General features: G+C 52.3%; 8 protein-coding genes across 8 annotated transcripts; 5 read left to right on the top strand and 3 right to left on the bottom strand.

Moving 5' to 3' along the window:
• Positions 1–2,162: 2,162 nt before the first annotated feature.
• Positions 2,163–2,903, top strand: AYL99_02048 (hypothetical protein; the record flags this gene model as incomplete). The annotated part of the gene is made up of 1 exon (XM_018833564.1): positions 2,163–2,903. One exon carries the CDS (start codon positions 2,163–2,165, stop codon positions 2,901–2,903), a length of 741 nt encoding a protein of 246 aa, XP_018696188.1.
• Positions 2,904–3,047: 144 nt separating this feature from the next.
• Positions 3,048–3,743, bottom strand: AYL99_02047 (HAD phosphatase, family IIIA; the record flags this gene model as incomplete). Its single annotated transcript, XM_018833563.1, has 1 exon — positions 3,048–3,743. The coding sequence occupies one exon, from the start codon at positions 3,741–3,743 to the stop codon at positions 3,048–3,050; it is 696 nt and encodes a 231-aa protein (XP_018696187.1).
• Positions 3,744–3,885: 142 nt separating this feature from the next.
• Positions 3,886–4,578, top strand: AYL99_02046 (small nuclear ribonucleoprotein Sm D3; the record flags this gene model as incomplete). The annotated part of the gene is made up of 3 exons (XM_018833562.1): positions 3,886–4,125; positions 4,191–4,251; positions 4,346–4,578. 3 exons carry the CDS (start codon positions 3,886–3,888, stop codon positions 4,576–4,578), a joined length of 534 nt encoding a protein of 177 aa, XP_018696186.1.
• Positions 4,579–5,103: 525 nt separating this feature from the next.
• On the top strand, positions 5,104–6,309 carry AYL99_02045 (hypothetical protein; the record flags this gene model as incomplete). The annotated part of the gene is made up of 1 exon (XM_018833561.1): positions 5,104–6,309. The coding sequence occupies one exon, from the start codon at positions 5,104–5,106 to the stop codon at positions 6,307–6,309; it is 1,206 nt and encodes a 401-aa protein (XP_018696185.1).
• Positions 6,310–6,783: 474 nt separating this feature from the next.
• AYL99_02044 (hypothetical protein) lies at positions 6,784–7,329 on the bottom strand (the record flags this gene model as incomplete). The annotated part of the gene is made up of 1 exon (XM_018833560.1): positions 6,784–7,329. The coding sequence occupies one exon, from the start codon at positions 7,327–7,329 to the stop codon at positions 6,784–6,786; it is 546 nt and encodes a 181-aa protein (XP_018696184.1).
• Positions 7,330–7,589: 260 nt separating this feature from the next.
• AYL99_02043 (hypothetical protein) lies at positions 7,590–11,108 on the top strand (the record flags this gene model as incomplete). The annotated part of the gene is made up of 1 exon (XM_018833559.1): positions 7,590–11,108. The coding sequence occupies one exon, from the start codon at positions 7,590–7,592 to the stop codon at positions 11,106–11,108; it is 3,519 nt and encodes a 1,172-aa protein (XP_018696183.1).
• A 705-nt stretch (positions 11,109–11,813) lies between these two features.
• Positions 11,814–20,888, bottom strand: AYL99_02042 (hypothetical protein; the record flags this gene model as incomplete). The annotated part of the gene is made up of 5 exons (XM_018833558.1): positions 11,814–14,343; positions 14,389–18,820; positions 18,874–20,600; positions 20,651–20,684; positions 20,858–20,888. 5 exons carry the CDS (start codon positions 20,886–20,888, stop codon positions 11,814–11,816), a joined length of 8,754 nt encoding a protein of 2,917 aa, XP_018696182.1.
• A 311-nt stretch (positions 20,889–21,199) lies between these two features.
• Positions 21,200–26,364, top strand: AYL99_02041 (hypothetical protein; the record flags this gene model as incomplete). Its single annotated transcript, XM_018833557.1, has 3 exons — positions 21,200–21,374; positions 21,428–25,768; positions 25,838–26,364. The coding sequence occupies 3 exons, from the start codon at positions 21,200–21,202 to the stop codon at positions 26,362–26,364; spliced, it is 5,043 nt and encodes a 1,680-aa protein (XP_018696181.1).
• Between the last annotated feature and the right edge of the window lie 968 nt (positions 26,365–27,332).

Raw genomic sequence — 27,332 nt, 5'->3', positions numbered from 1 at the left:
CTCCGCACCTCGGTATCCCCGTACTTATATGGGTATATTATTGTTGCCGCTCGCCGATGGGAAATGTCTCACGCATCACGAAGTCATCTTCTTCGTCATCCTCGTCTTCAGCTCGCATCGCGAGATCATCATCATCTTCTTCAGCTGCTGCCCATTGCGCTTTGGTACGAACCAAGTATTGACTGGCGTGGGGATTTTCATGCCGGCGAACATTGTCAGTGCCTCAAGAACGCGATTTCGACCCGTCGGACACCACGATACGTGTTCAAGCAAGTCAGCATTGTGAGTATCGACACAAGCTATGGAGACATATTAGTGTCTGCAAGGCTTGTCGTAAGCATACATACCTAGACAACAAAAGGAGGGACTAAGGTTTCGACAGACTAGGTAGTAGGCGGGACGCTAGAACGATTGCGGGACAGGCTCGGCAACTGTAGCCGAGGCTAGCGCTTTTTGTCCACCACACTAGCCTAAATGGGTGACTCGGCCCCCGAAGTGGATATGTGCTCTGCAGAGTAATAGCAAGCCAGCAAGGCCGGAGTGCGAGTTCTTCCATTCCGAGGAGAAATTAGGCCTCTCTCTGAGAAGAGATCGAGGTAATAATCTTTAAAATCTGTGTGAGCCTTGAGTTTGTGAGTTGTTTCTTCGGAGCCTCGATCTGTATAAATTCATCCACCAGGTAGGTATGTACATACATCAGCTCAATTTGTCAGAGGCACTACCAGATGTTGGACGCGTGCTTTCACAGAGAGCCTAAAGTTCCCCCACGGGCTGGTTTGGGTTCTCTACGGACGGATATTGATCTTCTTCTCGACGTTTTGTGTTATCGGTCCACAAGACTCCAATCATATGACAAGTGCATCATTCAGTTGACAGATAGGTCGGCAGAGCCTCAACCTTCAGTGTGCCTTTGAGAACCCCCAGAGTAGTCCTCATATGGCTGAGTCAGGAAGAGCTTTGCTTCCTGTTCTCGCGTGTGTCTCGGCGGAGCTGTTCAAAATGCCAACACTCGTATCCGGCACCTCCGCCTGAGCTGAGGGCACGAAGTGATCGGTTCGAGATAAATTCCGCCTATCTGTCCCAACGGTCGTCTCGTCGCGCAGACCAGCGGTGAGGTAGTAGTAAAAATGAAAGAGGATATGGCGCCACCCACTCACCCGCTTTGTGAGCCAACTTCAGCAGCGGTACAGCCGTCCACTCACGCCTGGCCCAGGCGCTGGAATAATAGACACGTTGTGATGTGATGAGGACGAACCGTGCGGCTGAAGAAGCGGTGGGTGTTGACGAGTGCTCGGTACTGATGAACAAGGCGAGCCAAGCACAAGCACAAGATTAAAAGACCACCTGAACAACGCACCAACCATGGCTGCTGCTGCTGAGGCCCAGCGGGCTGATGGGGAAAAACCCCCTTTCCAAATTTGAGGCGAATGGGCACCCGCTGATCTGCACAGTACAGGACATTCATCATTCCCAGGTACGGAATACATACACAGTGAGCAAGGGACTGACTCCCCATGGCAAAGGCATGCCGTCGTACCCTACGCACCAGTACGAGGTAGTGGCTGGCGCATCTCTACAGTATGTAATTATCTCGCATAGTAGTCCAAGTTCCTTTTTCCGGGGGGCCGGAGACGGAAACTTTAAATTTACGAACACGAGTTCCACGCGCGCAGCGTCCGAGGCAGAGCAGACCGTTAGGGGGAAGGGGGGCAAAACGCGTCGAGGCCACGTACAGCGTACCTCGTAATAATGGTAGTCCAGATTCCAGAGTACCTCCTGCTACGTACGAATGAGCTTCGTGTGCTTCTCCTCGTTAACCCGCCAGTACCAGCCGTGTTTTCAGCTGGCTAATGATAGACGCGCTTAGCTACTTGTGGAGATGAGCATTAAGATTGCACTCACCAGGGATCGCCGCCGGGCCAAATCGTGATCCAAGGAGGTGGCCTGAACGTTTGAAACGGCCCGTGAAACCCCAGCAGAGGCTCTCGACGACATATTGGACTGTACAACAAAACAGGGACTTTGTGTTGTAGAAATATCAAAGAGGAGACATCAGGGAGAAACTTCATTCTACGTACAATCAAGTGTGGGCTTTACTCCAGAGTTACGCAACAGAGACGCGAATCGTCTCTGTTCAATAGGCAAAATATCGCCAGTCCACTATGAGTAAAGTCCACCTTTACGACCACTCCGCTTCGTACCACGCCATCACCAGCAAGTCACCCCAAGGCCTCCAATGCCTCAAGAGGCTGTTCATCGAATATGACAACCCCAATCCCAGTCGCGCCAATCTGAATAGTCTCTTCGCCAGAGACTTCACCGACAACGAGAATGAGTCGGAGAGGACCTTTGGGCGGGACGAAGCCATCGAAACAATCATTTCCACCCGGGCAAAGTGCTCGCGGCACCAAATCGACTTGAAACGCGCAACGTGTCTAATCAATTCCGGCTCAAGCCATACCGTCTTCTTCGAAGGAGTGAGGTTTATGATGTTCGGCGGCGCTCTCCAGGACGGAAGTGACGCAGAGCTGCCCGTGATGGACGAGAAGATCAACTGGACTAGGGTCCCCTTTGCCGGCCGGATGGAAGTGAGAGTCAAGGAGAACAGATTCTCGCTCAAGGAAGCCGTGGCCGAGATCGTCAGCAGGAGGGTTACGTCCGACAACAGTGTCCTCATCAAGAGGGACTTGGCGGCCAGATCGAATTCGATGCCGTTCGCCAGCCCGGCGTCTATGAGCACCACCCATCTCGGTCTCCCTAGTAATGTGTCCGAGCTGCCAGGAGTGATTTCTGCTGGCCCAGGCGATATCAAGGCTCTTGTTCCCTATGTTTCTTCGGTGAGGGGAACGCCGACTGTCACTTCAGGGAGCTCCGTCGATGGAGATCACTTTGGGAAGCATTAAGAACGGTGTCGTGCCCGATGACAGCGGCGTTCGGAGGGTCATTGATGGCATCGGTCCGCGGGGCGTTAAGGCCCCTCGTCATGGCTAGCTTCAGATCAATGTTGGCCTCGTATCGGAATTGTTTCAAGGCACTGTCGTATTCCCTCACGGTGATGATATCGTTTTTGGTAGTGGAGCCACCTTTCCCAGCCCGCCACGCATCAATCGTTCGAAGCGGCCCTCGATCCTACTGAAGAAGCCTCTGTAGTCTCGCCCTGGTATTTCGGGATTGCGCCATCCGTCTCGGGCCCAGATGCTCCAGCTACCCATCTCACGGGCGAGCAGAACATCAGTGGCCAATCGGTCTCCCACAACGACGATCTCTTTGGGGTCCTCTGTAACGCCATGGTCCCTGAAGTATTGTAGAATGTCTGGTCCGCAGAATGGTTTCTTCCGGTCGGGGTGTTGTCTTAGCACGGGAAGTCCCAGCTCCTTCTCCAACTGCTTGGCCTCAGCTTCATGTTCCGGCGACGAGGAGCTTCCTGCGGTGTTGGAGACAATCAAGATGCTGTGCGGACTGTGGCTGAACTCGTCACTTTTCTTGATCTTTTCGATCTTGTTTAGATACGCGTGGTGCAGTTTAACCGTCTCCGGTGGACATAGAGTGTTGTCTTTGTCTATGACGAGGGCACGAATGGTAGGTTTCTTGCCGGCGGCATTGAGAGAGGGAAGCCACGGGCCAATTGGTAGTGGGAGTGGGAGAAGAGTCGGAATGGTCCTGTGCGGGAGGAGGCACGACGGCTCGTCCAGGACGTAGGCTAGGGTCAGGCGAAGCGCTGGCGCGTTGGAAAAGAGTGGCATGGCCGAAGACTGGCTGATCTTCCGTCTCTTATGGAGCACGTTGAATCAATGCGCAGGATGGAGCTTCGTTTCTGGTGAAGATCAAGTGCCTATTGACTGTACGGAGATAAGTCGGACTTAGTCATGCAGGTCAAAATGTCAAATGTTGCCTTCATTTTCGTGGGCTGCGGTGCGCTGTCAAACCGACAACCAGCCTCCATTCAACGTCCACAACCGCTTCAAACATCCTCGTCGTGTTGGTGCTGTTGTCGCCCGTGTCTGCCCGTCGATCCTTGACCGCATCACCTTCCTGCGCCGAGCGCCTGTCACTGCCCGGACGCCCAACATGGGCAAACTCACATCCACCATCGGCATTCCGATCAAGCTGCTCAATGAGGCACAGGTGAGATTGTCACAAACACCTCTGTTGTCTACCTGGACTGTGCTGATGGGAAATGCGTTACGCAGGGCCATGTAGTGACTTTGGAACTCACATCCGGTCAAGTTTACCGAGGAAAGCTGCTTGAAGGTGCACAGTTCTCCATTTCCTCTGGGATTGTCCTGCTTCAAGCCACAACCCCTTTGCACTTGACCACTGAGGCTAACATCTGCTAAATGAACAGCCGAGGATAACATGAACGTCCAACTCAAAGACATCACGGCCACAGCGCGCGACGGCCGAGTGTCGCATCTTGACCAGGTCTACATCCGAGGCAGCCACGTCCGCTTCTTCATCGTCCCTGACATGCTTCGAAATGCGCCTATGTTCAGATCGAGGGGTACCAGAGGCCGTGGTGTCGGCCTGGCAAGAGGAAGAGCTACGGTTAACCGGGCGAGGGCAGGAAGGAGGAATTAAGCTGGCACGGTTGCAATCCGGATGGTATGAAAATGAAAATCGGGAACGGGTTTCTTGACGAAATTCGCAATCAATCTTTGGGCCAACACGTGCAAAAGAATTCCTGCGCCCAAGAGACACAGGTCCAGAGCCGGCTGGGAGGAAGCGAAGGAGAGAAAAGGGTGTGAGAGAACATATTGCTCTGGAAAGATACGGCCGCTCTATGGGAGATGTATGAATGATGGCCCAACTGGATGCAGCACGAATTCAGATTGCCACCAGTTGGAGGACTCCTGGTGCCAGAACACGAGTTCCACGAGTTGCATGGTGTGTGTAAAGGGCGTTGCAGCCTCGCTTACGAATGCATTTGAAAACATGGCATGCCAAGTCTGAATATCATCAGAATGAAAACCCCCTTTGAACTTGACACATTAGTAGTAGTTCAGGCATTCAAATATCCTTGCCCCTGATCATTCAAACCGTCTCTACCGAGGACAGCTTTAGCACCAGCCAGCCCTTGCTGAAGGGAAAAGCCACCCAAGGAAGATGGCGTCCAACCCGCCACAACCCACAAAGCCTTCCTCCTTCCGCCTCCTCATACTGTCCCCATCACCACCGGACACGAAATCAACGCCGCCGTTCTCCAAGTTTCTGGAAGCAATCAGCGGCTCCAAGCCGTCGGACGAGGTCACCTCTTTTGCGGGGTACACTGCCCACCCCCCCCTGAGGCTGAGGACGAAATACTACAGCGCCGACGTCAGCATCTGGTGTGATGAACTACCTCCTCCCTCCACAGCAGGGGAAGGGACAAAGAGCTCCGGAAAGGATCCGAAGCAGAATGCTGAATCAGAAGGGGACAGCAAGCAGGCGTCTGTGGAGTCCGACTCTGCCACGCTTGCGGAGTGGAGGGAGCAGATGCTCTCGTCCGAGGCGGCAGAGGTTCGCACTGTCCTCGGTGGACTAATTCTCATCCTCCCGATCGCCTCACTACAATCGTCGAATGCATCGATCCTGGAGTCTTATGCCTCGCTCGTCGAGACTGTCCATGCACTTCGCGAGGCGATCGAGGACGAAAGCTACGGGCGAGACGTTGCGTCTCTCGTGGTACTACAGCCTACGGCGTCGACAGTGACCAACGCCAAGTTACGCGAGACGATGGAACGTTTGGAGGAGGTGTGTCTATCGGATAAAGGCTTACTGGGGTGGGATTTCGTCGCGTGGGATGGTCAGCTTGAGGCAGCAGGCGATGGAAAAGATGGCCAATCGGTCAAGGAGGGGGAGGACGAAAGAAACGAGTTCGGCGAAAAGACCGGGATCAAGCGAGTCATCGAAGCACTGGAGGCGGTCGACTGGTCTGCGTCGCCGCATTCGGACGGTGAGGCAGATGGGCACGGAGATTTTGACTTTGCAGATGTCGACGAAGACGAGGATGCTGGAGAGTTGTTTTCTTCTACATCAAAGAACATGCTCGGAGACGGCAGCACGGGGCTCCTGGGGTTCGATCACGAACTCCAGCGTGAGATGATGGAGCTGAAGATGTCGATGCTTGACGCTGCCGATGACGACAGTGACGACGACAACAAAGGAGGTTCCGAGAGGGAACAAGAAGATCAAGACACGCAGGTCGAGCAGCTGCAGGTGTTGATGGAGAGAGTCGTCGCGATCCGCGAGGCTGGATCAGAGATGCCCCAGCCCGAGCGGGAAAAGTTTGCGCGGAGAGAAATCGGGCGGATCATGCGGGAGATGGGATGAGAATGCCCTCCGACTGTTGTGTCCCTTGGGGTGCGGTATACACACGGTAGAAATCCATGATCGCAAGCTGCGGCATGCTTCCGACCTTCGGTAGTCTTGTCTCCCGTGCTGAGCCTGGCCATGTCCGTAGCAAGTGGCCATATCACGCCCAGTCAGCTCAGACCAGAGAGTTCCCTTCAACTCGCGTAAACTAGTCCTGTGAGACGGACGTGCCAGGACTGCTTTTAGTCGTTGGCAGCAGGACTTCCAGGTGTTCTGAAACTTCCATTCCCCAGGAAGCATGAGCCTGTCCCTTGGTATTCTCCCAGGCTGGGCAAGTCCTGTACGTCCAGGCAAGGACTCCACGAGACTCTGCTTTCCACTCAGATCACCTCTGGAGTGCTGTCGTTTCCGAGGCTCGATTCTCGCAAACTTGCCTATTCGCGGTGGCCAGTCAAAGCGGCTCTCCGGCGGTGGGAAATTTGGAGTGATCGTTCATCCATCTGGATCGTCGAAGGACAACTTGATCTTCTTTCCTTTCTTTTTTGGTGCAACCGGTCCGGTCTTGGCCGCAGGAGGCTTTTCGTCTTTCTCCTTGGTGCCATCTTTTTGTTTCGGGGCTCTGTCCACCACATCCCCGCCGTCTTCGTCCTCGCCTCCCACAATCTTGCCAGCCTTCCGCTTCTTTGCATTCGTTGCAGAGCCAATCTCCGTCACCTTTTGCCTTTCAAGGTGCTCGGAGCCTGGGTTTCCTTCTGCTTGGGCTCCAGTGCCACCCCCTTGCTCCCCTTCCTCTGGTTTTGCCGTGTCCTCTCCTCCTTTCATCATCCGCTCAAACTCGGCCTTTTCAACTCGCTCACCCCGCTCATCGAGGATCACCGGTTGGTCTTCATCATCGTCACCAGTCTTCAGCCTGTCCTTCTTTGGCCGAGGGAGCTGTACGTTGTGTCGTCCATCAAGGCCTCCGACTTCCCCTTTCAATCTGCGGAGAAAGGCGGGCTCCTGCTTGTTATACTCTAGGTTTTTGGCATTGAACGCCATTGTTTGGTTCCAAGCCCAGTGATCCGCGTGTAAATAGCATCGTTGAAGGAGGTAAAGGTAGAAGCACTGGAGGGACGATGTTGAAAAGGATGGCGTCACGTGGCGATAAGAAAAGCTTATCTCTCCGCACTCCTGTGTCTTCACTGCGCATCGCATCGCGTGTTCGCCTCCTGAGTTTACGACGTCAAGACTCCTGCATTGACGTTCCCACTCAATTCCCTCTCACCATGTCGAGCAGCCAAGTAATAACAGTCGCATAGATGCTGTGGCCTCCTACGCCCGCGCAGTGTGCGCGGGGCTACATCAGAACTTCGCAAAAATTCAGGTTACGTCCGCAATTTGCATCGAGAGCGGCCGCCATCCTACGACGACACTATGCTTCCGGCGTTGACCACGCTGTCAATGATTCTTCCACCGATCGAAAGTCACTTGCGCGGGTCGCGAGTCCCAGATATAATGAGATCGGTATCCAGCAATTGAGCGACTACCTTCATCCCCAAGTCTTCCCTTCTGGTGCCACGCGACCACGTCCAGAGCTGGTCGAATTGTCCAAGGATCATCTCCGACGGCATGACCTATTGGGAAAAAACCAGGACAATACCCCTGCTATCGGGTTGGATGTGCCCCCGGTCGTAGGCAGCAGTTTGGACGAGCACTTTACCAAGCTGGGCCTCGATGCAGCCGAGCCATACCTGTCATACGGCAAGGCATTTGTGCGAGCAAACACCCCTCAGAGACCACGGAAATGGGTAATTCGAAGCGGATGGACAAAATACAACTCGGATATGACGACAGAAGAGGTGGATGCGCCAGACGAGACGATATTATCTTTCGACGTAGAAACCATGTGGAAAGAATCACCGTTCGCTGTCATGGCCACTGCTGCCAGCCCGACGGCTTGGTATGCTTGGATTTCACCCTGGCTGTTGGGTGAAACAACGAATCCAAGACAATTGATACCGTTGGGCGATCCAAGCAAACCGCGCATCGTCGTGGGACACAATATCGGGTATGACCGTGCGAGAGTTAAGGAGGAGTACGATCTACACCAGTCGCGGAATTTCTTCATCGACACAATGTCGCTGCATGTCGCTGTCAACGGGATGTGTTCCAGGCAGCGGCCGACCTGGATGAAGCACAAGAAGAATAGGGATTTGCGGGACAAAATGTCAAGTGACCACAACTCAGCCGAGCTCCAGACGATGCTTGAGAGTAAAATGTTGAGCGAGGAAGAGGAGGAACTCTGGGTTGGCAGAAGCTCCATCAACTCATTGCGGGATGTCGCAAAGTTCCATACGGGCATTACAATCGATAAGAGTCAGCGAGACTATTTTGGTGAGTTGGATCGAGACGGCATCCTTCAGCGCATCGAAGAACTGCTCGACTACTGCGCGGCCGATGTGGCCATCACACACAAAGTCTTTCAGAAAGTTTTCCCCAATTTTCTCGAAACGTGTCCACATCCTGTCAGCTTTGCCGCACTCCGGCATTTGTCCTCCGTCATCCTGCCTGTTGATAAGTCCTGGGATGAGTACATCGAGCGAGCCGAGAAGACATATCTCCAGAGACTGAAAGATGTCGAGCAGCGGCTTTTACAACTATCAGATGCGGCTTTGGAGGTCAAGGATAAGCCGGAGGTCTACAATAATGATCCTTGGTTGAATCAGCTGGACTGGTCAGGCCAAGAGATTAAATACAAGAAAGCCAAGAAGAAAGGCGAGGAACCCGTTCCTGTCGCTAGGCAGAAGAAACCTGGCGCCCCTAACTGGTACCGAGACCTGTTCGTCTCTAATGCGGCCCCAATAAACTTGACAGTACGGACGAGGATTGCTCCGCTGCTGTTGAAACTGTCTTGGGACGGCTATCCTCTAGTATGGTCTGACAAACATGGCTGGACATTCCGCGTCCCGAATCAAGATACCGGGAAATACGAGCACAGCAACGTGGTCAGCTGCGACATGTCAGAAGAGACGAATCCGAGGCTGAAGTCCGATTTCCGGCATACGTACTTCAAGCTTCCCCACAAGGATGGCCCGACAGCGCGTTGTGCATCGCCACTGGCAAAGGGCTATTTACAGTACTTTGAATTAGGTACATTGTCATCGAAATTCGCACTGGCCAAGGAAGCTTTGGAGATGAATGCATCATGCTCCTACTGGATCTCGGCCCGGGATAGGATTACTTCTCAATTGGTTGTCAGAGAAGCCGATCGAGAACCGAGTCTAGCCGGCAAGTCTGATCAGGGATTTATTCTTCCTCAGATCATCCCCATGGGTACCATTACTCGTCGTGCTGTGGAGAATACGTGGCTCACTGCCTCTAACGCCAAAGCGAACAGAGTGGGATCGGAACTCAAGGCAATGATCAAGGCACCCACGGGATACTGCTTTGTTGGTGCCGATGTCGATAGTCAGGAACTGTGGATCGCGTCGGTCGTGGGTGATGCCCAGTTTCAGCTCCATGGCGGAAACGCAATCGGCTTTATGACTCTAGAAGGGACCAAAGCTGCTGGAACGGATCTCCATTCCAAAACCGCAAAGATTCTGGGAATTTCTCGCAATGATGCCAAAGTGTTCAACTACGGTCGTATTTACGGCGCCGGCCTCAAATTCGCGGCGACTCTTCTTCGACAGTTCAATCCTTCTCTATCGGAACAGCAAACAAATGACATTGCCACGAAACTATACAAGGAAACGAAAGGAACTCGGACGAGGCGCAAGATGTTCGGCAATGGCAGCTTCTGGCGAGGAGGCACCGAATCCTTTGTCTTCAACAAACTCGAAGAATTCGCCGAGCAAGAGCGTCCTCGCACCCCGGTGCTGGGAGCAGGGATCACTGAAGCTCTTATGCGAAGGTTCATCAACCAAGGCTCATTCATGACTTCTCGGATCAATTGGGCCATTCAATCTTCTGGCGTCGACTACCTCCACCTTCTCATCGTCAGCATGGACTACTTGATTCGCCGTTTCAACTTGGACGCTCGCCTCGCGATTACCGTGCACGACGAAATCAGATACCTCGTCAAACACGAGGACAGATATAGAGCTGCCATGGCTCTACAAATCAGTAACCTATGGACAAGGGCCATGTTCTCACAACAAATCGGCATCGAAGATCTTCCGCAATCTTGTGCGTTCTTCTCAGCAGTGGACATTGACCATGTTCTCCGCAAGGAAGTCGACATGGATTGCATAACACCCAGCCATCCAGAGAAGATACCCCATGGCGAGAGTCTCGACATCAATCAATTGCTCGACAAGGGCCAAGAGGCTTTTTTGAACCCGTCCATCGTGTCGAAAGACGGCCCAATTGATCTGGACAAGTATACGTACAAGCCGAGACAAAGCGTGATGTCGAGCCTAAACAGTTCGGGCGACATTGCTTACATCAAGGCACAAATCACCAGCGACGACCAAGAATTGAAGGCCATTATCCGGGAAGCGGAGAACGAAGGAGCCTCTTCTTCCTCCGCGACAGACGCCCCTGCACTCACGACAACGACAAAGCGTTCTACTGGCTCTGGCTCTGGCTCTGGCTCTGGCAGTGGCAACTCAGGGCTACCGCGCGGGAGACGTCCGAAACCAAAGGTCCCCATTCCTCCCCACGCGCAGCCGCAGCGCGCCATGTTGATGGAGGTCGAGGACCGGTGGGACATGGGCTACAAGAAGGCCTTTGGCAGCGCAGGTCACGCCAGCGGCGCCGGCCATAAGCCGTGGTTGACGGAGAAGAAAGCCCCAGAGTGGTCGAGCCAGTGGACAAACGATGGATGGGAGGTCTGATATGATGGTATCGTTTATGCATCCTGTGCTCTTGTCCAGTTTGTTTGCGAATCGCCCGAATGAATCTACGTCTACAATGCTGGTACATCACGGCCGATGTATATATATATGTATGTATTACCCAGCTCTTGTTTTGGTCTGGACCTGGATCTGGATGTGCGTTGGTCACTATTACAATCTTCATGGGTGGTTCGAACGGGTTCTACCAAAACCCCCCAAAAAATAAAGCGAAAGGATGTATAAAAAGGGAAACGGGGCTGTGACTTGTACATTCATTGTACACTATACATTTATCAGACAGACCTTGGGTGCATATGTATGTGGGCTGTAAGGAGGTAGGTAGGTCAATCTCTTGATATTGGTCAATCAGCAACGGTGGAGGAAGCATCGTGAACGCCAGCCTGTTTATTTATCGAGTCAATACAAGCCAAATCAAATCATATCAAGTCCTACTGTCTCTCAGTTTATGCCTTTTCCCATACTGTCTGTCGATCGTGATTCATCAAGTCATGTCATGTCATGTCTATCCACACTCCTTGAGGGAGAACCTTCTGCAAACTCTGTGTTGAATGTTTAACAGCATATTCGACACACATACATATCCGATGCTTTCTTCTTCGCCCGTGCCCTCCATCCATCATTAAACCCCGTCCACTATTTCTCCGCATCATGAGTGTCGAGGTCCGCAGTGCGGATAACAAACAATCACGCATAAGCAGCCCACCCGCAATACAGCACAGCCAGATTTCTCTCGTCGGTCGCCTGTCTGATCAGCTCGTTCACGGTGGCTTCCACGCTCAGGGCCTTGCCCAATTTCTTCGCCACCACGGTCAACGCGCGGTCTGCCTCCGAGGGCTCGGTCTCTTCTCGGCGCGCCGCAATCACCCCGGCAGCGTTGTTGTCGGCTGCACCGGCAAAGGTGGAACCCACGCCACTGGTGGTCGACGGCGTCGACGGTCCGCCGCCGGCCATACTGGCCGCATCCGCAGCGGCTTGGTCGTTGTTTTCCTGCATCTTCTGCAGACGGAGAGGCGAGATGGACCACGAGTATAGAGGGTCGTAGCGCAGGACGTCCAGGATGGTCATGATTGCTTCCTGGTCGTGACGGAGGGCTTCCAGGGTGAAATTGCAGCAGCGTCGGAAGACGCCTTCCACTCCGGTGAGGCCCATCCCGTCTACCAGGTCGCGGGTGAGTCGAAAGGGCACAACTTCGGGCACCGGGAGAACGCGGCCCGCTTCGAAGGCGACGCCCAAGTCAATGTGGACCACTTCTCCGGTTTTCTCATCAAGGAGGATGTTGTGTCCGTGTCGATCTCCCAGCCCAAGGACATGGCCTAAGATGCTCACAGCAGCAGTAGACCGGCTGTAATTCAGGCGCTTATAAAACCAGTCGTCTGGGTCGAGAAACTTCTCCATGAAGAAAAACCGCATGACTGGGTGAAAATTGGCAGCAACCATCTGGTAAGCCCGCACGCGCTGCTCGTGATTCTTGGTCTGCGCCTCGAAGATATCCTTTCTGGCCCGGCTGGCTTTGTAGTCTTTAGGGTAGTAACGCACGTGAGCAGGGAGCAGATACTCATTGAGAGGGATAGTATTTTGGACAAATTCGATGACGCCCGAGTTCTTAGTAAGTGGGATAACCTTGTAGGTGCGGATACCCAAGTTGCGACGCCGTGTGGCACGGTGGTCTTTCAAAAGGTTGGAGACTTGCTCGAAGACTTGCTCCATGATCGCGTCTTGCCGAAGGTCATCGTTGCCTCCTTTCATCAGGAGCTTGTGTCGAGACCCATCCGATGCCGTGATGGTCGCAATTTTCGGGGCCGATACACCGCCGGCGACAGAAATCATAGGGTCAATCATGGTCGAAGTCGGTACATCTGAATAGTCTCGATCTGCTCGCAGGGCAATATTCATGGTTGGCGGAGGGATCTTTGTCGTGGGTTTCGTGATCTGAGCTTCTAACGCTGTACCATGTTGCAGCTTCCGTAACGGGAGTTTCGAGCCACTCTTGAGGTCTTTGTCAGAAAGCCCCTCCACGGCTACTCGATTTAGTGCAACACAAGTATTATGGACAGTAGTCCAGATGGCCGAGGATGTGCTTTCTTGCTTGATGCGTTCGGTCAAGATGTTGGCTGCGGCAAATCTGGAAGCAGCCACTTCATCCCCGGGTGGAGCTTTCGACTTGCTTGTTGCAAAGACCTGGTACAAGCTGTGATATGGGTGATCAGAGCAGATGCGGAACATGAGATCCTTGAGAAGTATCTGAAAATCATCTTGGATATCCAACAAGCGCGACGACAGCTGATTGACGAGTGAAGCGAACTTGAGAGTAGGCACTGATGCGAGGTACTTGTGGACAGCAGCGTTAGCTGTTGGACTCTCAGCTTGATTGAGCCACAGAGCTATAAAACGGAGGGTGTCACTGGGATAGTCGTCGGACGCCCTCATCGACAGCAGGTAATTCTCGAGGCAACGAAGAATGAGGTTCTCTCGATTTTGCGAAACTCTTCTCCATTCTTCCTCGTCGAGTTTGAACCAGGTTCTGGCTCTGGCTAGATGTGTTTTCAACTTCGCTCGCTGCTGCTCGTTTTTAGCTTTTCTAACCATTCTGTCCAGTTCGCGGACTTCGTGCATTTTCCGATCTCTGATCTTGCTGATACGCGTGAAGTCGTCCAGGTTGTCCGTGTCCTGCAATTGCATGTCGCAAAATGCAGCAAAGTTGTGAAACACCCGGCCAGCAGCAGACCCGATACGAGGGCCCTGGAGCTCTCGAATGGCTGGCGCCAGGTATCGCTCTATAATCTCATCCGGCTTTTCTAGACGAGCTTCGGCAATTTTGTGCCCTAGATCTGTCAGAATGTCGGCTCGCGGAACGCTGATGGCCTGTGCGGCAGCGTCTTTGCGGTCCCCCAGACTTTGCAGGATGCCAATGGAGGCTGATACTTCTTTTTGAGCCCACAACGTCTTGGCAAGGTCGTAGTTGATAGCGACGTCGATCTTCAGTCCTGCACTTTCAGCCAACTGAGCAAGCTGCGAGAGGTACATGGCTCGATTCAAGCTGAACTGCGACGCCTCGTAACTGGACGCCATGTCCAGAGACTGCCGAGTCACCTGAACCTCAAATAGCAGAGCCTGCGGCAGGGTCAATGAGAATGCAGCCCGTAAGTGATTATTTCGACGGATGGCGGCGAAAGCGGCCTCTCTACCAGCCAAGATTGGTGATAATGCATTGAATCTGCTGCGGTCAGTCACCATGGATGTTGTATGTGGCAGCACTTACTCTGCCAGCTTGATCCTTTGATCTCTTGCCTTTATCGCCGCACAAGTCGATTCGAGGGCATCTGCCGATATTGCACTCAAGATCTGCCTCGCTTCTGCCAGGACTGCCAATTTCGGATGGAGTTCGCCCAGATGGCTTCGTTTAATGCCGTCTGTTCGGAATATATCTCCATGTTGCAGCAACAACAGGTCCAGCTCTCGAGCCAGAGTGCTCCTGTTTGATATGCTATGCATATTGCGGAACAATGATGACAAGGCCGACGACGTTGAAGACGATTCACTCCCCAAGAATAGATCCCAATGACCCATGACCAAGTTATCATCGGCCGAGGTGGTCTTGTGAGGCCCTTCGTAATGTTGCTTTACCGCCTCTGATATACCCTGCATATTTGCGGCACTCAAGGTCAATGCTGTTGTGAAGGCAATATCACCCATGGTATTCTCTGACTCCTCCAGTCTCAACTGAGAGTCAAGCATTGCGCTCTGGAAAGATAGAGACTTCTGACTCGCCCCTTCGTGGTTCATTTTGCTGATAACTGACTTTAGATCGTGGGTCTGGTGCTTACCATAGAAAAAATCAGGATCATCGACATTTTCATAAATCTTGGAGAAAACGTCCATCGAGACCTCGTTGGTCATCGCAAACGACCTCCGAGAGGACCGACCTGTCTGAAGTTGGGCTTGAGAATAGTGCAATTCTAAGAAGAGTAGAGCTTCATGCCACAGTTGACAGTCACGAGCGGCAATAGCTGCGTGGCTGAAGTCTACTTCTAACCACGAGTTTCGTGCTGCCATATTGGTCTCATTCGGGAAATGGCATTTTCGGAGGTACAAGAGCGTTTCCAAAACCAATTTCCTGCCTTCAGTGGGTGACTCCTTCCCAGGCGAAAGGACCGCGGAGAAAGCCTCAGACAGCCGATCATGGAAAACTTGCTGGGAGTCGGTTTCGCGGAGTAGAATGAGATGGACGCTATATGGGAGAAGGATACCGGCTGCATCAGGGACGGTATAGATCAGAGGCTGAAGGAAGCTCAACACAGGGTCGCCAGCAGCAACCTCAGAGATCTGGCTAAGCAGTTCTGTGGCCCACTCTCGCGGCAGTCTGTGAGAATCGTCGGCTTCTCCTTCTGGTTTACCTCTAAGGCCAGTCGTCATGGACAGAGGCGCAGAAGGGCACGGGAAAATCTCGAATCTCAACTCATGCACAATCCTTGTGTCAAAATCAGCTGCCAAAAAGGCATGTTCACCGGCTTCGTCCAAGTTGCTAGAGATGAGCTGTAGAGTATTTTCGGCGACAGTCAAAGTAGGGTAATCAGACTTCCAGAGTAGATTCACAAGGTAGCGAATGATATTTGTGTAGGAAGAGACCGCTTCGAGTCCGACCTCGGGTGGCTGATTTTGTACAGGCTGTGTTTTATTGTAGGCAGTCGAGGTTAACCCATGCATGAGATAGCCCCGACCAATCCCTTGGGCAGCCCAGATTCGGAAGGGTTTGTCTAAATCGAATCTTGTCAACAGACTTTCCAGTAAAGAAGAGAACCGGGAAGCATCGTCGTCGTTGGCAAGTATGTCGTCTTGGTAGTCTGATGGTGTACAAAACCGCTGGCACAGAATCTTAATGCAGAGATCAAAATGGAAGCCCGACAGAAGAGGATTCGTGCAGTTCTGGTCTGATAGTAACGCATGAAGCAACTTTCCTTCGCTTGTGCTCTGCGCACTGCTCCCATTCTGAGATAAGCCTTTTGCATGCCGAATGATGCGCTTGTACCTTCGCTGTGTTTCGCCATCCGCGTTTGTGAGTTTAAGGGATTCCAAGTATTGCCCCAAGAAAGCTCGAAAGTCTTGAGCCGTCGTCATTGTTGATATGAAATGATCTTCTTGCGTCGTACTATCCTGAGAAGATGTGATGAAGCCGGTAAGGGAGGCGAAGATGGAGACGCAGAGTCCAGCGATGAATGAAGGTCGAGAGGCTAGAGATTGTGCTCCGTGACGAAGCAGGAAGCGGTAGATACCCATCGTCTCTTCAGCACACTCGAAAACAGTAAGATAGGGCCGCAGATTATGCAATATCATCTCCAGTGGATAGCCTTCCCAAGCAATAGGACCTGCAAGGCTCACTACGATGCGAATTTTGCGGATGATGCTGCAGGTATGTAGCGGCCCCAACGCCGGCCTTGCTCTGTCCAAAAGTTGTCTGTACAGATGGACCAAGAAGCCTGACGTCAACAAGTCGCTTTCTTCCAGATCGAGTCTTCCGCACAAGTATTTGAACTCTTCCGGAAGGCAGCGTGCTCGGAAGCATGGCTGCTGAGCAAGCGGTAGCTGGAGATTCTGACCAGAATCATTTACTATTTCTTGCCAAATTGCGAGGCTAGAGCTCGGGAGAGCTTTTTCTATGCCCCGATCGTCTTGAAGGGACAAGACCAGCAAGGAAATAATGTCTGGGAGGCACTCGCGAAGTCGTTGAAGGTATAATTGTGACCCCAGTTGCTTGCGCACCAATTTTTCCGAGCCATCATGAAGACGGTCGTGTTTTGGCACGCTGGTTTCTGAAGCCAGTGTGTATGCTTCGGCGTAGGCAAAATATTGGCTCAGTAAAAGGTTCCAATCCTGACCAACCAGTTGAGCCAGCTCTTCCGAGTGTTGAAATCCTCGAAGGGCGATCTGCCCAGTAAGCTCCCCAGCATTGTCAACAGCCATCTCTTGCAAAGAAGCGTACTCGAACAGTTGGAAAGGCATGCTGGCAAGGGTCTCCTGTGATAGCCATGTGTAGAAGATCTGGGAAGAGAACAGCTTGAAAAGCTGTCTCGGACATTGGAGTTTGAGCACTGCGCAGGTTCTGGCGATGCAGCCACGTCCCAGTTTTGTCGTTGAAGGTACATGTGCAACCGTCTCAAATAAGTGATACATGGCTTGCCGGAGAACAGTATGCCATCGAGCTCCAAGGTAAGAAACAATGTACAAGCGCACCGCGATGCCTTCTTTGTTGTCGGGGTCCGAGGGTAATTTGGTGACAACGTCATCAAATATTGCCTCATGTTGAGTCAGGACGTACTTTTCGAAGATGTGAGACAATTTATCTGCAAGCCGATACTGGTTTGCTGCGTCACTGACTTCCAAGATGCTCAGCAGGCTTGTGCGAGGCGACGGTAGGTCTTCACTGCCATAAGAGGCATCTTTGCGCAGCAGACCATCCAAAACGCCCGCCAGTGTCGACAGAACTCTCGGAGAAGCAACCCCTTTGCGGGTCATAGTCTTGAGAAACCAGTAATAAATATCATAGGCCGTGTCTGCCAAGTCGTCTTCGTCTTCAGCTGTCCAAAGATCCATGAAACTTTCCAGGGTGTGCAGACAGACACACAGTGCAGGCTCGCATCTTTCAAAGACTTCATCCTGCAGAAATAACTCGGCCAGTCTCTTGAGCAAGCGATGGGCGTCTCCGCGAGCGGTTGCCGTTTTCAAGCTGAGAAAATCATGCACCGCCCCTCGTGCAGCAATGAGCGAAAGCGGATCAAGCGTCAAGACCTCGTCAATGACCAAACCAGTTGCAGCGGAGTCAAGAACTCCCTCGGATTTCACCGTTTGAAGAGCCAATGTCAACTCCACTGAATACCTTGCCAGCCTAGCAAGTGAATCTTTGCATACCGGAAGGTCCAGCCTCGAAATATCGATACCATCGCCAAATTGGCTCCTTTGAGTTGCCTGGGAGTCCCATACATCATCATCCAAGAAGTCCAAGTCCGAAGGATTGTTCTTGCTTGCCGATGACATAGCATGGCGAGCAATACGCCATGCAAATTCGATGATGGCCTGGTATTCTTCGCCACAGTTGCCGTTAATATTATCAGATAGCTGCTTATGGATGGTGACAATACAAGCACAGATACGATTGGCCATCTCTCGAGAGCGATCGATCGTCTGGGTGACGACAAAGTCCGCGAGGACGCGGCGACTCTCATTCAGAATCAAAGGCTTTCTGTAACCGGGAGCTTGACCACTGCAACGGACCCATAAGGCAGAGGAGACGGCAGAGACAACACCTAGAACGTCCACAATGTCATTTCCAATATTTGAAGTCCGCTCGTCGCAGATTGCCTTCCATGAGTGAACGAAATCTCTCGTCTTATTTGCAAGGAAGTCCATCACGTTTCGGAAAATGCGAGCAATGGCGGACGTCTCAAATTGGCGAGGCAAGGTGTTGAGATCCTCATCTGCCTCGACGGTTGGGGAGGGGACGGAGAGAAGATATTGTAAAAATTCGAGATTGGCTGACGCCATCAGCGCTGACTCGAACGACGAATGGGCTTCAGTCCAAGCCTCACTGGCGGCAATAGCATCTGTGAAGCCACACACCGTACTCAACAAAGAGAACAAAAGCTCCGGTCTGGCGTGAAAAACCATTTGTGCATTGTGAAGGCGATCAAGGCTCGAAGCTACAGGAGAGAGTTAATCATAGTTATCAGGGGGCCGACAGGAACGAACGTACGGAGAGTCCAGCGAGCAGAGAGCCAGGCAATAACCTTCAAACCAAAAGACTCAAAACGCCGCTCGTTGTCAAAGAATTTGGAGCGCAGCGCACGTCTCATCAAGATGAGAGAAGTGTCCGTGAGACCGCTGGGGCCATTGTTACCACCTCCAAATAAGGTACTGTCTAGCGAGTTTGTGCTCATTGAAGAGTCCAGAGTCCCTACCCGGAGGAGCACATCGAGTGCATGGCACGCAGCCCTCGTTGTAGCGGTCACTGTCGTTGCTCTACTCGCTGCATCCCACACTTGTGTCCAGAACTCTGAGGGTTCGTTATCGCGACTGGCATTGCCGATCGCCAGTCTGGACTGTGATGAGCCATTGAACTTGGACTGCGGGAAGATGACGTACCGTGCGAATACCAGGAGAATCCATGTCTGAATAGTTGGGTCCTCACTGCCAAGGTCGGGCAATAACTTGTACAGGTCCTTGGTCCATTCTTGCTCAATGACCCCGGGCTGATCAAAGAGGAACAAGATAATCTGCAAAGCGACTAGCTTCTCCTGCCCTGAACCCGCGACTGCTAGTTCAAGAATTTCATCTAGACGGCTCTGGATCTTTTGTCGCTTTCGGGGAACTTCCCCTACATCAGCTGAATCAGTCTCAGCATGTCTCTTCAGACTCAACCCAATGACGAGACATGCAATGATGGACAATATAAACCAGCTGGTTACTGCGCGGGGAGAAGTTCGAACAGGTTTAAATTGCTTGAGCTGCAGAGGAGTATTTTCCGAGGAGAGGATTGGCTGCAGGTCGTCAAAGTGTAGGATGTCCCTCTCGTTTCTGCCGCGGTAGTCTGACAAGATCGTGATCAAGAGCGGCTCCAACAGCGCTGAATCGATTGCGAGCCAGGGTGCGCTTGGGGCAAGAAACAAATATCGACATGTGAACAACGTTACGAGCATCTGCTGCTGGAGAAGGATAGATCTGCTTGGCCACAATCGCCTAATGACGGGAATAAGGCTAGACAACAGTGTCTGTGTAAAGGCGACATCTTCAGTGAGAGAGACAAAAAGCAAGTTGTTCACAGTCTCAAATGCTCCTTCTTGACCTCTCCTATCGACCTGCAAGAAGTCTTGAACTTTCTCAGCAATACTTGCCGCTCGTGACATGACTGGTGCGTTGGCAAAAGCCGTCAAGTACTTCAATACAGCCCAAATATCTTCAAAATTCGAGGCAGTTCCATTACTGGTGCTCCTGAAGCTGGTGTGGCTGAGTCGCACAGATAACTGTTGACCATGCCGTGGAGTCAGACTGACATCTCTACTGCTTGAGATACCATCGTCAACTGGGCCATCATCGAGGCCTACCGTCAAACATTCGAGTGCAAAGTCCACATATTCTTGCCACTGTTTGCGCCGCATGTGTTCTCCATGTGGAGCATAGCCAAGTAAGATTCTGAAGCTCTTGAGATAGTCGTTCTGGAGGGGCTCGCACAGAGAACCATCCGGCGAAGGCAGGGTGTCGACTATGTGGTCCAATACTGAGAGAGCAGTCCGGAAAGTAAACTTCGGGGTTGCAACCTCAACTACTAAGCGAAGTGCAGCAGACGCCGCTTGCAAACGAGAGGCAGCAGTGTTCCTCGTCGTTGGCTTGGTGGTAGCTCGCAGAAATACTGGCTTTTCCTTGGATACCAGCTGATAGAGAAGCTCCAATATCCTATGGAAGATCTCCTCTTCAATATTAACCCTAAGTCATTATATCAGCCAGCGGAGCAATGGAGGGACCAGCGACCCTACGAGTTCCTTTGCTCTTCTAGGAGGCGTTTGAGCTCTAGGGCAATGTTATTAGCTCCGAAAGGTCAGATGGCATCAGCATTACCCTCAAGCCCTTCACTCCTCACTCTCTGACTGTCCGCCCCTATTTTTGCTGTGACACGCAATAGAATATGGTTAGTCGGCGAGGCTGAGCGGTAGGGGGCCTTCCGAGGAATGTGGAATGCGTACCAACGGCAGTCCCAATGTTAACCTCCGACATATCTCCGACCAGTAGAGTTGTAGGGCTGGTATGGAGCAAGCGTCATGGTCCAGCCAGGCAGATAACATATGTCCCACGATCAAGATACATTTGCGATGTCCTGGCGGCAAAGAGACGAGAAGTCGCAGATGGTGAAAGCGAGGCGTGCTGCGAGCTTGGCAGCGCTAACCTGATTGGGAAGTTGCGACAGGCGTAATAACTGCGATCGCGCTTCGACTTTTTTTTGGAGACGCGCAGGAAACGTGCCGCAAGCCAACAAGTTCCCTGCGCGTTTCTCCCTTCCAGATGACCTCTGTGCCCCTACACTCAGCATGGACAGTCTCTCGCGTCTACAAGGTCTCCATGCTGACCTTGTCGCCTTCACCGAAACCCGACTGGCCAACATCGACCGCCTATGGCAGGAACTAGAGGACAGCATCCAGGACTTCAGGAAGTTGCTGGACAAAAGCACACCCACGAGTGCTGATCGAGATGCCTACAATAACGGTGTGATATTACCTGGCCCCTTTCTCGCGTTCGGCTCACTGATTCGTATTTAGGGAAAATCAACGTCGACGACCAGGAATATGCCGTCAATGATGAATTCAAACACATCAGCCGTGCTATTGCAACCACCCTTGACCTGGACGAAATTGAGGCTGGACGACTGCTTATCCAAAGCCAGACCGATATCAACACCACAGCGGAATCCTTTGTGATGGACGCAGTGAGCAAATTTCACAACGGCAGAGACCTCCTCCTTCAGTCCCTCCGAATTACTCTCCAACAATCGCTCGGTTTGGAACCAGGTGATGGCTTCAGACGAGTCTTTGAGACCACCGTCGCCCAGGTGTTGGAGGTTGATGGTGGTGTTCCCAGCAACGGGTCAATCTTCACCAGAAAATGCTTGGGGACCTTGGAGGATATTGAAAAATTACAAGCCAAGGTTGCGGACGCACTGCAGAGTAAAGCGGTTCTAGGTGGTCCACGGGGCCCCGAGTTTTATGCAACCTTAGAATTTCAGCGAGACAGTCTGTTCAAACAGCATGAGGCACTTGCTTGTATTCTCGCGTATTTGTTCCAAGGGGACTATACCAACCAGGAAGATCTGCGAAAGCTCCACGGTGTACTGCCACGCTGGAACCGCCTTGACCTCAATCTCGTCCACTATCTGCCCGCATTTTCCGCGGCATTTCGGCAATATGGTTCTCCGGGGAGCCATCTTTCCCAAGAGAGTACTGCCTCCCTCGACTCTGTGTTTGGGACACTGCCACAAGATGCTTCCTCAGCTCCTATCAGACCTTTCCAGGCGGTCTTGAGTCTCTGGTGGACTGTTGAATACAGCGGGCAATTCCGCGACTTATCCGACCAGGACGCAGGAGCGGACAAGCGAGCAAATGCAGTCAAGGCGGCATTGAAAGAGGATGCCTTGGAACTCATGCTGGCAATATGTACCAGCACCAATTCAGATGTCTGGCGGCATCCAGCTAGGCAGGAGTTGGTGGCTCTACTTCTCAGCGATACTGCGGGTTTCACGCTCGAAGGCGAACAGACATCCCCCTACTTTCGCTTGGAATTCATGCAGTCTCTCGAGAATTTTACCGAGGCCTTCATTTCCAATATGCCGGACTCAATTCGAAAACTGAGGACCGAAGAAGATGACCAGCGGTTGAATCAATTGACGGCAATGCAAGAAGGCTTACCACCTGCTAATCAAGGCACGAGCGTCAGCAAACTCCATCTGGAATGCTTCCTTATCCTCATCTCGTTCGCTTTTGAGGGCAGACCTGAGGCTGCTGAGCAGTGGTGGGAGGACCCCGACAGTAACTTGTATGGCTTCTTGCAGTGGGCATCCCGGAGACAAACAGTGCCGAGAGTGAGCGCTTTCTGCGAGCTCTTATGCTCGATCTCGGAAGAGAAAGAGTGCGCGGAAGCTGCCCACAAATTTTTGCTGGACGACTCACAGCCTGCTTCAACACGAGGCAGACGCAACCCTTCGATGAATTATCAGCAAATCTTTGCCGAATTGGAACTCTACGCACAGAAGGTTCATGAACGTCCTGTCACATCCCAACTCCCCAATGTTCAGAAAATCCCGGCCACGGACATGAATGAGGTGGAGAGTCCTGTCATGCTATCCTGTTATCTCCGCTTGCTCGCACACCTCAGTCGACAGCCCAGTGGTACACGCCAGTACATTCTACAAAGCGTAACTCCAGCTTTCCCGCAAGCTCTGCTGGTCTTAAGTTCGGGTCCAGTGCCGAGCTATTTAAGAGCAAGTGTTTTTGCTGCACTGGACGCGCTACTCACCGACAAAACTGCTCAAACTGCCGCCACATTGTGGCAGATCGTCGACGAGTGGGCCGCAAACAGCCACGATAGGGCTCGATCTGCCGCTAGCAAAACGATATCACCTCCCAAGCCAACGTTGCTGAACTTACAGAGTACCCTCAATTCGATAGCGATGTCATTTGACCAGTACGACGCCTTTGTCGTGTTCCTACGCGACCTGGTTGTCTCTTTGCCTTCTACGGGGCTCGGGACTGATCTGCTTCCATTTCCCAAAGATCTCGGGGCGTCGTACAGGGCCCCCGGAATAGCACCTTACATCGACTTCGTATGCGGCCAAGTCTTTGCCAAGGCGCTCCTAGAAGTTACTGATGAGCTTCAACGATCAATTGGTTTATTTCACTGTCTCGAATTCGTGGCGGTCGGCCTCGAGGGGTTCAATGAAGACTATGTGGCGATGCTTGACCGTACGACATCCGCACATGATGCTCTTCAAGAGATGCCGGAGGCAGCTTCATATGCTCAACGCAGTCCGTTTGCGAGGCTTATGCAGTGGATCCTCAGCAGTGAGATGACGAAGCCGTTAATGGAAACCCTCCGCGTGTCTGGCGAGACTGCAGAAGCGGCTCTTCCGGATTCGCCCTTGCTCCTCAGCCTACAACGTTCTATTGACATCGTCAATCGTGTTCTTGACCTGCAGCCAACTTATTTCGACATAGTAAGACCACTGGTGCAATCCCAGTCAGCACAAGACGGCCCACTTGCTCGGCCAAATCTGAACGGCCTAGAAGATAGCTTGGCTGCGAACCCGGAGACCGTGCTCAATCTTTGCCAGTTTGCCGCTACGGGGCACTCTGAGCTCGCACTTCGCGCTCTGGCTCTGCTACAAAAGCTCTCCAGCTCCCCGAAGCTCAACAATCATTTCCTGGCCAGCGATCCTACACTCGGCCGAACGCGGAGGGTTGTGGATATGTTAGGTCCAGACCCGACCTTTGAGCTGGCGTCGATTGCAAAAAATCTGTCTGTAAGGCTGCAGTTCGATGTCCGGGAGCTTGAGGAAGGATTCGAGTCTGTCAGCTACCTCCTTAAAGACGGTATCTTGGCCTTTTTCAATGCATGCCTCGAAACGCAGCCCGATCTCCCGAACGTTGCACACCTCCTGATAGGTTTTGCTAGGTTGGGTGAACGCTTGACCCTGTCCGACTCCATCGACGCAGCAACTGCTGTTTTCAACTCCATTATTGATCTGGCCCAGGATTACCCTGATGATGAGGCTGGTATCATGTCATCCTGGCTGATACACATGAAAGCAGCCGCTTTGCGTGTTCTGAGACACCTATGGTCGTCGTCGATATCAACTGCAATCGTTGTAGGCCAACTCCGCCGTTTTCGATTCTTACAATCTTTGTACATGAGCCTACCAATCGTACATCAGCAAACTCTTTGGGACGGCAATAGTGTGCTTCAGCCAGCCTTCTGGTATACCACATCAGCTGAAGCTCTGACCGAGTTTCTCACCTTTCGAGCGTCTCTGTACAATTACACTGCCACTGAAATTCGGGCAGCGGTGCAGGACGGATTGTCGACAACTCTGCGACAGATCTTGTCTACTCTGCAAGGCAAGACCACAAACATGGACGGCAGTATCATTACCAATCCTGATGTATTCGCTCTTTTTGACTTCCTCGAGCTTGACCTTTCCGTCGATCTAGATTTGGACCCTCAATTCTACGTGGGAGTTGACTTTGAGATCTACTTGACCGAGGCCACCGAGAGTCAGCCCAGCCTTTACGATATCAAGGTGATCCGCGAGTATCTCAATGCTTACCGGGCCGATATTATGCGAAACCAGGCAACAACACCGAGCAGCAGCAAAATCGACGAGCAAATTTTGATCGACGAAGCCGACACTATATTGGCCAGGATCGAAGCTCGAAACCGGTCTATCCTGGCCCATAAGGCCAGAGGCGATGCGTTACATGAATATGTGGAAATGCTCATCGCCATCATCGAGGGATGTCCCATGGAAGCCACACCCAGGGCGCAATTTATCTTGCGTGTACTACAGGTCATGCTTCCCAAACTCGATGTCTTTATCGTCGATGGACGAGAAGAGGTAGTGGAGCTAGCGCGTGCCGCTGATGCCTTGCTTTTCTCCCTCTCTCAAACAGACCTCGGAAACACACAAATGAGTAATCTTATCACAGAGAAGTTGTTTCAAGTCTTCCGTGCCTCTGTTGAAGGCATTGCGGCATCCAACTCGAACACACCCATCAGGACGATATTCTACAGCATTTGCTCGCAGTACCTGGGTCGCATTACATCCTCTACAGGCGATGTTTCAGATGCAGACGCTAAAGCAAGACGTAACAGTATGGACTGTATCCGATCAGCAAGCCAACGCGTCGTGCAAATCTTGTGCGATGATGCGGAAGACGGTGTGGATGCTTGTAGGCTTAACGCCTTCAATGTTCTGTCATGTCTTACTTCGCTGGCTCGCTCAGAGAAGTCTAACTTCGTTCTCGATTCATTCGTCAAGGCCAACGTATTAGAGATCCTAGTCGACCCTCTGAAGCACGTCGCGGCAGAGTTTCAGAGCTCGGAGCCACTTTGTAGGTTCCCTCACTCAGACCAAGTCAGATCCTGCCTGTTATTCCCTTACTAACGCGTCCCATCAACAGATCGACGTTACCTTCTGTCCGTCTTCGAAGCACGCATGTTTCTCCTTCTGCAGATCTCACGCACGCGAGACGGCGCAGGAGCTCTCCTCGATGCAGGCCTTATGTCTGCTGTTCGCGACTCCAACCTCTTACGAGCAGACCCCGATCTCGGCATCTCGATTTCTTCCACCTCTACCGACACAGGTGAAGCGAATAGTTATGGTCCGGATTCGGTCGCATCCGCCCTCCGCACGTACTATGTCCTCTTGTCATCAACCCTCCGCCTTCTTCTCTCCACGTTCCTCTCCAGAGGTGTTCAGAACGAGCAGATTCAATATCTCGCCCGCTCTTTTTTGACCGAATATCGGCCAAACATGGTGGGCGTATTCAAAAAGCACGCAGGTGTAAGTGGCAAAGTGGACCAGGTGTTGAAGCCGCTCGTGGAAGAATGCGTGCGGTGTTATACAGGATTGGCTGCATTATCTGGCTTCGTGGATTTTGAAGATCAAGCAGGATTAGATCCCGGACGAGACGCTGGGTTCTCATAAGCGTATGGGCATGTGAGAGTACATAGATCGGGCATGAAGACACGAGCATTTTGGATCAGGAGTCGGAGAGAAAATGAATTTGTTTGACATGCCGATCTCTCCCTATTTCTCCTGTTCCTTTGTTGTATTCTACTTGTGATCCTTCTCTCATTGAGCTTGGCTATTGCACCAGGCCGTACGTTCCACGAGTGTACTTGTACACGGCATGTTCTTCGCGGGAGCAAACTGTAAGACTGAACTTTCTGCACCGGGACGTCGTCTAGCTATGCACTAGTAGACTAGTCCTAATCTAGTAAAGTGGAATGCCTGAAGGCAGCTATCGACCTCTGTGGTGGATGCACGTGATACCACGCGCTATGCTGGATTCATAACAATAGTGCGGCTCTCGACTAACAACGCCTGTACATCTCTCTCCATGTACCTTCAAGTGCCACCCTGGTGAGCAAAGACGTGATCACTAAGAATACCTATGGTTCAGCTCTATCCGTCGAAGGGGTTCCTCCATGTCAGTGCGAAGGGGCACTCTATCTTCATCAGTCATTAAGATATCTATTGACGGGGGAGTCCTCTATCACAGCCAAGATGAGTCAGGGTACTCAGTTGTCGCTCCCTCGCTTATCACCCTTAACTCGCTGCTGCTCAGACCAGAGCCAGCTGAGGAGAGTAGCTGGCAGGCACTGAGCCCATCGGCCCTCCCTGCACGCCACGCAACGGATGATGTGCGTGTGAGAGGGAGGCCGACCGCCGACCACCGACCACCGCGCAGAAAACGACACGAGGAAACGGGCGGGCACTGCTCAGATGTACAGTATTCTCGCTCGCCTCCCCTTATGTTGAGAGGACAAATACCGATGGAGCTCACGCACGCATGAGAAACAGGCTGGACGAGGCAGATCCGGCCGGCTAATATGAGATACGGCAGCTTCAGGCGAGCTGGCTAGTAACAGGACAATTGTGAAGAGGGCGTC

This window comes from Fonsecaea erecta (genome assembly GCF_001651985.1).
Source record: "Fonsecaea erecta strain CBS 125763 chromosome Unknown Scaff2, whole genome shotgun sequence".
Taxonomy (NCBI): Eukaryota; Fungi; Ascomycota; class Eurotiomycetes; order Chaetothyriales; family Herpotrichiellaceae; genus Fonsecaea; species Fonsecaea erecta.
This window is presented reverse-complemented; position numbering and strand designations above follow the sequence as displayed.